The following is an 11,053-nucleotide window of genomic DNA, read 5'->3' on the forward strand; positions in this document are numbered from 1 at the left end:
GTTTGTAATAAAGTAAATATATAAAAATGTATTAGTTATGATGTGACAAGACATTTTAGTTTTCTTGTCAAGTATGACTGATAATCAGAGTTGATTATTAGCCAGTGTTATCCAATTTGTTTTAAAATTATTGTACGTTATATTGATAGGTAAAATAACATAACAAACACTAAAAATATTAAGAGAATAACGAATTATATATTTCTCTTGTAGAATAAATGGATGTGCATCATCTGTGATGACCTGACATTTGATAAAAGATGGAGTGCAGAGCGCCATATACTGGAAAGGCACAGTGACTTCGGGTGGAAGTGCCCGGAGTGTAAAAAGCTGTTTCCCAGGAGGACTCTCACTCATGGTTGCCAGGTGTCGGAGAGAGAAATGATATGTTTCGACAACAAAACAGGTCAACGGGGGAGAGAAGCAGAAGTAGCGTTGGAAAAGTTTAAGAGAGAAGAGTTAGCCACTAAAATGAAATTAGTTGATAAGGAGGGAAAAGAGCTGCAGATTCCAAAAAGAAGGAACTACGCTGCTTCTGAAAGAAGCTTTGCTCCTTCAGAGAGGAGCTATGCTCCATCAGAAAAATGTTCAGTGAGGACAAACGTGTCAAAGAAAGAGGATGCCCGAGATGTGTTAGACAAAAAGAGGAAAGGTGAAGACAAAGAGAACATGCAACCTAAAACAAAGAAAGTAAAGAAAATTGAGACCAGGGAGGAAATGTTGGAAAAGATAAAATCTGTCCTTAAGGATCTCTCCAGTGAGATCGGAGAAGACCTTAGTGTTAGTGTGGAGACTGGAGATGCAAACACTCCAGAGATTGAGTTGACCGTCACAGAGAAGGAGGTGAAGACATTAGAAAAATCAGAAGGGAAGGCATCAGTGAAGAACTCTAGTTCTAGTTCCTCATCATCCTCATCTAGTTCCTCATCCTCATCCTCATCGTCACTAGTAAAATCAAAAACAGAAAGGGAACCAGCAGTTGAAACGACAGAAGATAGTTCAGTGAGGAGCGTCGTTTTGACACCAAACACTGAGGCAATCGACGCCTACCTCCAAGAATTACAAGAATGCCAAGAGAACATGCTCATTTTAAATGTAGGAGGCACTAAATTTGAAACCAGCAAGCCAACTATGAGAGCTGATCCATCATCAATATTCGCTCTTATGCTTAATCCCAATAGTGCTTTTCGCCCTTGCAAAAATGTCTATAGTTTTGACAGGGATCCAGCCCATTTCAAGATCATCCTCAACTATCTAAGGAACAATTGTATCGTAGAGAAAAGATACCTCCCAAGAGAACACCACTATCTCAATGAGCTTGCACAAGAAGCTAAGTTTTATAAACTGTTTGGACTAAAAGCTATTGTAGAGGAAAGGTTAAATGACCTTTGTGCTTGTCGGTTTACTACCTGTTAAGAATGTTATGAGTACAGATTGCAGAAGCTAAATGTGTTGGTGACTACAATAGTGATTATATAGAAGGAGAGAGTTCCTTAGTATGGAAATTGTTAAATTTAACTAATTTGGATTGTTTAAAGTAAAATGTTAGTAGAGAAAAATATTTGTTCTTTGCTAATTAAAAAATCAAAGTAATGGAGTACTGTTAACACAGGTTTTGGTCCAAAAGAAAAACAAAATGATAAGGATGGAATAACAGTTGTTAAATTATTCCTAAATAATAGAATGATCAGTATCAATGTGAATCTCATCAGTCAGTCCTATTTGGGGACCAAATCCTGAAAGATGGGGGCAATGTAATGCTGGCCTCCCCCTTTTTACCCACATATTTTGTGTGTATTGTTCTTAAACCTAATAAGGTGGAATAATTGCTAGTGAGATTTAATAACATGTATTTTAGTTCATATGACTTGAGGATTGTACAATAATTGATTGTTTTGGGTGGTAAAAATATTGTGTCTAGTTCGTACAACGTTGTTTTGGTAGCCGGGACAGAACGGAAGTTTATCTGTACTTCCCACAAGAGCTTGAAATCGGTCTTTTATATAATTCTGGGGGGATAAACAGTTTGTTGGACAATTATAGCATTGATAAGTATAATAATATTAAGTCCTTTATTTTGTAAGGATAAGGATTTACTTGCGGTGACAACTTGCCAATTGGTCACCGTAGTGTTGATATCGATATTTTGGTTGTTAATTTAGAATAATAACCTTTGTGGTTCAAGTATTATGTTATCCAATAGGTGTAGATATCACCAAGAGTATAAAACATGTTGGTTCTAGTTATTATTCCGCTGGAAAACATCTTTATTCTTTGAAAACATCGTGTGTTTACATTCTCAGTTGTTCTGAAGGGAATTTCCCTAATCAGAAACATGGCTGCTGATTGGTCGTTCGTTAGTAAGAACGTTAGTGATTGGCTGATATTGGTATAAAACTAAAATCAATAACAAAGGGAGGCAGTCACTAGATAGATTGTTAAGTAGAGTGGCAAATTCAAAAGTAGAAAAAGAATGTCCGAAAACACAGTAGATTTAGGAAAAGTTAGTAAATACTAAATTGCACCCTTATTGGTGCAAACTTTAGGTGCCAAATCGGGAGCAAATCCTTGGTGCAAATATTTATTGGTGCAAACTTTAGGTGCCAAATCGGGAGCAAATCCTTGGTGCAAATATTTATTGGTGCAAACTTTAGGTGCCAAATCGGGAGCAAATCCTTGGTGCAAATATTTATTGGTGCAAACTTTAGGTGCCAAATCGGGAGCAAATCCTTGGTGCAAATATTTATTGGTGCAAACTTTAGGTGCCAAATCGGGAGCAAATCCTTGGTGCAAATATTTATTGGTGCAAACTTTAGGTGCCAAATGGGAGCAAATCCTTGGTGCAAATATTTATTGGTGCAAACTTTAGATGCCAAATGGGAGCAAATCCTTGGTGCAAATATTTATTGGTGCAATTGATGGTTTAGGTGTAATTCCTGGGTGTAAATATATTGCTTGGTGCAAATAAATATATAGTTTTGGGCAACTTGTTTTGTTAGGTGAAATTCCTAGGTGACAACCTTTAAGAAAGTCAAGTATTTAATATTTATTACGGAAGCTTTATGGTAGGAACGATTTTGTGATTACCTATAAAGAATTGTTGATTGTTGATTGTATTTATTATGTCTTAAGGAATTGAGACTTATTATAAACTGTGGGTTAGTGAATCTGGTTGATTTACTTTAATGTGATCGAGTTTAGCGCTACACATTGGTAGTTTAATAATATTTAGATAGTGACAGAGTAAAGTCTCTGTTTAGGTTAGTTATAGATAAGACCAACCATACTAGGAACCGGACTAGGCCAGGAACAGAGCTGTACCACTACCAGTCCAGCATTTTTATAAATAATAATAAAGCATCTAAACTGTTCTATTTCATGTATTTTATTTCACGAATATTTAGTAAATATACAGTAATAACAAAACAAATATAAAAACAATATCGGTAGAGTGTTTTGGTCGACGGTAAACCAACTAGACGTCGACCCTAATATTTTATCCTAATATACATACACACAATAAAAAGATCCCTTTACTTTATGTTCATTGTGTTCTCTGGTGTCCGACTCTAGCACCCGAGAGGCAGTGTTACAATATATCTTTTGAGGATGATAAGTAGTCGTCAAATACAAATTTTGTATTTTTTTTCAAGTTTTTTTTTATAATTTTTCTCTACAAAAATGCCAAGTCAAGGGGCAAAAATTTAAATTAATCAAAATAAAAGTATGAAAAATAATTATTGTAAGTTTATTTTATCTTTTTAAAAATTATCAAATTCTCAAGTTACTTATGTGTGTATCAAATTTTAGTTAATAATCAATATCAATTCCAAGTTACTTTACTGTTTCTTCACATGTTAAAATATTTTGCTGAATTTCTATAGATGGATTTTTTCAGCAAAGGTTCTTTTCCCTACAGCAATAACTTGAAATTTATTAGGATTTGTCTGCATCTTATTTTCTTTAAACCAATCAATCAGCACTTGAGACTCAGATTCTAATATGGATAAGATTTGGTCATAATTCGGACTACTAAAAGACAGAGTATTGTCGTCCGCATAATTGTATAAAGTACTATGTTTTTAACAAAATAAAAAAATATCATTTATGAAGACATTAAATAAAACATCCGGGTCTAAAAGACAGAGTATTGTCGTCCGCATACTTTAAAGTACAATGTTTTTAACAAAATAAAAAATATCATTTATGAAGACATTAAATAAAAGGGGCGTCCATATAGAACCTATAGGAACTTAACCAACATGGCGGAGTGAGTAGGTCGGTATGCAAGAGCTCCCGCAAAATTTCGACTGAATTGATTGAAAAACATGAATTTGAAACGAATTTTGTTTTCGAAAGTGATATATACTGAACATTTAATATGCATCTTGGTCTAAATGGGGCAAAAGAGAACAAGGAGCACTGGTAGCCAAACAGGTTTTACACCTCCAAACAAAACAAAATCAAATATGGCGTCGCCCTTTCAACAACAACAACAAAGTTTTTCTCAGGTACTGAACCAAGCTCATGACACTCTGCATACTAGCACACCTCATAATATTTTTAACAGAAGTGTGCCCATTCCACCACAATATCAACATAATCCTATGAACCAGACGTTTGAATGTACAAGTATACCAACAGACATTACATATCCTGCATATCACAATCCGCAACCTCCGTTTGCATCCCAACTATTTCCTGTCTCAAGTGATAGTGTACGTACCCATATAACTATGGAAATGTTGTTCTCGTCAATAAATGTGATGAATCAAAGATTTGAAAGGTTTGATTTGGAATTTACTAACCGCTTCTCTCAACTTGACAAAAAATTAGATGAACGTTTCGGAGCAATAGACCAAAATTTAACAGGGATGAGACAAGAGATAGATGAAATTAAGGAGACACAGAAAATGCATGATGACATTTTAAAAACTGAAGAAAAACATCATCACGAAATTTCTGATAGAATGCGAGTGGTAGAAAACTATACACAAGATATAGAAATTGATTCAAACAATGTCAGGGAAGATTTCTTAAAACTTCAGAGTCACTCCATGAAGTATAACCTTATTTTTGGCGGTATTCAACAGACCCTTGATGATGATCACGAAGACACAGAAGCAGTGATTAAAAACTTTATAGAAAAAGAACTGGAAATCCCAAATGCAGATGCTATTCAATTTCAAAACGTGCACAGACTAAGAAAACGTCGTGATGGAAAACCTCGCAATATTATCGCTAGATTTACAAATTACCGTGACCACGAACGTGTACGTAAATCTGTGCCCAATAAACTTAAATCAAAACCACAATTCCCAGTGAACCAACAGTATCCAACCGAAATTAGCAATCGCCGTAAAGCGTTGATCCCTAAACTTAAAGAACTCCAGCGCCGAGGTACAAAAGCTTCCTTAATTTACGACCAAATAATGGTAGACGGACAACCTTACAATCCATCCCGTGACGAGCCTCCTAATCCAATACACAACGGTAGAGGAAATTACAGTTAGGACAACACATCAGACAATCATGGACCTTTAAATTGGACAGTTGACAACTTAAAATTTACCTATCTTAACGTTTGTGGTATTAATTCAAAATTGCTGAATCCAGATTTTGCTACATTAATAAAGAGTTATGACATTCTTATATTTACTGAAACTAAAACTGATGATCTAGATGACTTGAAATTACCACACGATTATACTTTTTATGCAAAACATAGAAAAAAATGTAAAAAGAAATCAGGTGGTATTGTTGTTGTTTATAGAAAACACCTGTCGAAATTTTTAAATTTTATAAATTCTGAATCTGAATTTGTTCAGTGGGTAGAAATTTCAAAGAATATATCAAACTTGCGAGAAAACATTTTGCTAGGTTGTATTTATATACCCCCCGAAAATACACGATATACTTCTGAAGAGTCGTTTTTGGAAATTGAAGATGAATTACTAAAATACTCAACTGATACAAAAAATATTGCATTAATTGGTGATTTTAACGCCAGAACTTCTACTGTCTCAGATTACATTATTCCTGACGAAAACTTATTAGAAATTTTAGATGTCAATGATTTTTATGATAATGATGATAATATTTTTTCATACCTTCATCTTAAAGATAAAGATATCCCTCTTGAGAGGTGTAGTAAAGATCGTGGTAGAGTAAATAAATATGGTAATATGTTAATAGAACTTTGTAAAAGAAGTGGTATTTATATTTGTAATGGCAGATTATTTGCTGATAAACATATTGGTTGTACAACTTGTAAAGATGCAAGTTTAGTAGATTATTTAATTATGTCTCCATGTATGTTTGATATAACATCAGATTTCGGTATTGTTGATTTTAATCCTATGTTTTCTGATGTTCACAATAGATTATATTTTTCATTTTCGTTTCCCTCGAGCAATTCATTAAACAATTCGCATAATCATACAATAAACAGTAATACTTACATCAGGTGCACTGGTATTAAAGAGATAATCGTAACTTCAATTACGATTATCCCAATATGGCGACGGCAGATATAGGTAAAATCTTTACAGTCATTTTACTCAAATGTAGCATGTTTTTGTCACTAGTTACTCAGCTGCAAGGTTCTTCTATACCATTACATCATATTTGAATCGTAACGGTGCACTGAAATTGTCTTAGCGCTTTGAAAATTGCCGTTGAAAAATTCGGGATGATAATCGTAACTCTATGGATTTTTTCTTGTTTGATAATCGTAATTTCTTTATCGGATAATAGTAACTGAAAAATATTAAATGTGTCTTTCAGCATTTCAATGGTATTGTGTGTATTGAAATGCAAATGTACAGTTAATTGATGACATTAACGGAAAATAAAAATAAATGAAGAAACTTACAGGTTAATATTTAAAACAAATTCACTAATTTATCTCACGATTTAGTAGCATTTTTTCTACAAAACCGTGATTTCTTGTCCCAGCCACTTTTAAAAAAAATGAGTTTCATCTTTACAAGTAATTTTTTGTGCAGTCAGTACATGGAATAAGATTTAACATTTTTTAAGCATTACTTTTTTACTGTATTGTTTACCATAGTGACAAATTTTTAAAAAGTAAATAGAAACAAACAAAATTGCTATTTTCTTCTCAATTACGATGTGTTTTATTTCAAAAACACCATTTGCATAAGTTTTCAATTTATCTAGTACATAATTAAGCAGAACAATTAGATATCAAGTCGACGACATGGGTATCTTTCAAGTTGGATGACGAAAATGCATAACCTCTGATTTTTTGGAAAAAATTACCATGAACGGAAAACATATCAATATATTAGTTCAGTCATTTTCGTGTCTGCCCTTCCATTATATGACTGAAGAAAAAATCCCAAAAATAGGTAACAATTGTATCGAAAAGAGAAAATCGAGTGCACCTTTTTATGTTAGGGCGCGTTTGAGTTGAGTATTTTGTCTTGATATCGTACAAAGTAATAATATTTCATACATCTTCTCGCTTCAAATTCTATCATTTCTTTATATTAAAGCTACAGGTTGACTTTATAACACACAAAAAAATAACAGTACTAAAAGATGAAATATATGGGTCAGTGAAATACCTATCTAATGAGTCACAAAAACAGAGAAGGTATGTTCGAATAGCTATATTTTTACTGTAAGTACTTGACGACAGTCTTACAAGTTGGATGATGGAAATGCATATCTTCGAAAAATTCTAATTTTTTGTGTGTGATAACTTGGGTCTATAGTCTTCATACACTAAAAAAATCTAGTCTGTCCTTCCTCGAAATATTTAATTAGATATTTTTTAAATATTTATGAATTTTCGAAAATTCCACCAGACAACCGATCAGACAATAGTTTTAAGTTGAATCAATGCAGACAAGATCATTTACTGATGCTCATTAGCTAGTTGATACATTTGTCTTTTAAAATATAATTGACATATAAGGATCGTTATGGTGCAATGTGGATACATTTATCGGTTTCCAAGAGCAAAATTGGTAGCGCATCATCCTTACAATTGCTTCCATTTCTACGATTGTGAAAATGAACTGGCGTAATGGGGAGATAATTTTGACGAAGTAGAATCCTGACTGTATATACATGTTGAAGGCCGTATATTGACCTATAATGGTTTACCTTTTTTAAAATTGTTGTTTGGATGGAGAGTTGTCTCATTGGCACTCACACGGCATCTTCCTATATCTATGTACCTGTTCAAGATATATGAAGGAGCTGTCGGATTAGGTATTGTGGTAAGTAGATATTATAATTGTTTTCAAAGTTTCAACGTTATGTGCGCCTTTAAGCTGGTTTTTTTTGGTAGAAAAAGGAGGGGGATTAGCAATATCTAATATCCCAAAAGTGCAAAACTGTTGTTCTTAATTTCTCGTCAAACTGTCTCTGGCGAATACTAAACGTCTTTCCTACTTCATTATGGCATAACAGGAATGGACTGGAATTGAACCAGCAGTCGCTTTCGGGGGGGGGGGGGGATAGCACACATAGCCACCTGCATTAAATGATTTAATACAATATTTACCATATTTGCTATGTTTTTATTTAGGATAAATCAATGTTATTTAACAGTCTTAGGGCCAGCTGAAGGACGCATCCGGGTGCGGGAATTTCTCGCGACATTGAAGACCTGTCGGTGACCTTCTGTTGTTGTTTTTTTCTATGGTCGGGTTGTTGTCTCTCTGATACATTCCCCATTTCCATTCTCAATTTTATTAATCACAAATCTGATGTAGGGTGACACATGCGTTTCCCCTGACAAGTATTGCCATATATCATAACTTCCTTTAAAATTGCCTCTTCGCTCATTCCCATATTTTATGACATTCCTAGTGATTGTTTTCTGTATTTTTACATAGTTCGTGTTTTTCCCATATCAGAATTTCTTGAAGTTGTTCACTCTTCCAATTTAATGATATAATATTATGTAGCTGTTTTCATTTATAGAACCATTATTAATATATGTACAAAAATATATGTCATAAGATGTTGAAACGTGATTAATGCATCACCATAATTTCATCATATGCTATCAGATATACGTTTTTAGTGTCAATATCAATAAAACACTATCCAGTTACGATTATCTTCTCATTTTTTAATCCCATAATTACGATTATCTTTTATTCCGAGTTACGATTATCATCCCGAATTTTTCAACGGCAATTTTCAAAGCGCTTAGACAATTCCAGTGCACCGTTACGATTCAAATATGATGTAATGGTATTGAAGAACCTTGCAGCTGAGTAACTAGTGACAAAAACATGCTACATTTGAGTAAAATGACTGTAAAGATTTAACCTATATCTGCCGTCGCCATATTGGGATAATCGTAATTGCAGCTACGATTATCTCTTTAATACCAGTGAGGTGGGACAGTACAAAACAGACGATTTCGCTCAGGTGTTGACAAACGATACAGGTAGCTCATTACAACAGTTAAATGATATTTTGAATAGTATTGAAATTGACACAGCCACCAGTGAAAGTGTTAACGGTCTAGTAAATGACCTAGGTCGTGTACTTTTAGACACGGCTGAGACTGTATTTGGTAAATCAAAAAAGAAACTACACAACCCCGACCATGAAAACAAACCATGGTTCAATAAAGAATGTCGAATCAAACGAGATGAATTTCATAAAAGCAAGAGTATATACAATAAAGCAAAATCAGATGCAAACAAAACCGTATTAATTCACACAGCTCGAGAATATAAAAAAATTCTACAAGTTAATTATCACAAATATAAAGACAAATGTTCAAATGAGCTGAGAACATTGTCAAAGCATGACACAAAAGGATTTTGGAAAACACTAAAAAAAATGTCTTACACTAAAAAAGAATCTCCACCAATAGATATAAATACATTTTACGATTATTTTAAGGATTTAAACGCGGGTGAAGAGGAAGATATACATGCACCCGATCTTGACATTAATCAGATATCTAGTAACCCCATTTATGATGAAATATTGAATGGAAGTATTACTGAACTGGAAGTCTTGGAAGCCATGAAAAATTAAAAAAAAAACAAGGCACCTGGTTCTGATAAAATACTTAATGAATTTTTGAAAAATTCACCACCTGTCTTTATGTCATTGTATTGTAAATTATTTAATATTGTATTAGATACTGGAATTATTCCAGACTCTTGGACAAATGGCATTATTAAACCTGTGTTCAAAAATAAAGGCAATCCTACAGATCCTGATAATTTTAGAGCTATTACTCTTATCAGCTGTTTGGGAAAATTATTCACTTCTATTATTAATACTAGACTAAATTTTTTTGGGAATGAAATTTCGCTTATATCAGAAAATCAAGCTGGTTTTAGGAAAGGATATGCAACTACAGATAATATTTTTGTGTTATATGCACTTGTAGAATTATATTTTTCATTTGGAAAAAAACTTTTTTGTACATTTATTGACTTTAGAAAAGCTTTTGACACTGTTTTAAGAACTTGATTATGGCAAAAACTACATCTTAGTGAAATCAAGGGGAAATGTTTCAAAGTTATCTTTAATATGTATCAAGGTATTAAATCTTGTGTTCAATATAATAGTGAACAATCAGAATTTTTTCCATGTCTGATTGGTGTTAGGCAAGGGGAAAACTTGTCTCATTTTTTATTTTCTATTTTCTTGAACGATTTGGAACAATATTTTAGAAATTTAGATGGTATTCCTTTAGAACTTTTAAAGGAAAAATTTGAAAACGAACTTCATATATTTTTTGAATTGTTCGTAATTCTGTATGCTGATGATACAGTAATCTTTTCAGAAACTAAAGAAGGCTTGCAACATTCCTTAGATATTTTCCAGTTGTACTGTGAAAATTGGAAACTGAAGGTGAATGTTAAGAAAACCAAAGTTATGGTATTTAGCAAGAGGAAAACTAAACAAAATCTAAAATTTACACTGCAGAATGATGTACTTGAAATTGTTGATACATATTCGTATTTGGGTGTCATTTTCAAATATAATGGTACATTTTTTGATACCAAGAAGAAACTTGTAGATCAAGCCCAAAAGGCAC

The 11,053-nt window shown here is 33.2% G+C and overlaps 1 protein-coding gene across 1 annotated transcript; it reads left to right on the forward strand.

Moving 5' to 3' along the window:
• The first annotated feature begins 222 nt into the window (after nucleotides 1-222).
• LOC134722905 (uncharacterized) lies at nucleotides 223-1,416 on the forward strand. The gene has a single exon (XM_063586539.1). The coding sequence runs from the start codon at nucleotides 223-225 to the stop codon at nucleotides 1,414-1,416; it is 1,194 nt and encodes a 397-aa protein (XP_063442609.1).
• Nucleotides 1,417-11,053: the final 9,637 nt, after the last annotated feature.

The sequence above is a fragment of the Mytilus trossulus genome, chromosome 6, assembly GCF_036588685.1.
Source record: "Mytilus trossulus isolate FHL-02 chromosome 6, PNRI_Mtr1.1.1.hap1, whole genome shotgun sequence".
NCBI lineage: Eukaryota > Metazoa > Mollusca > Bivalvia > Mytilida > Mytilidae > Mytilus > Mytilus trossulus.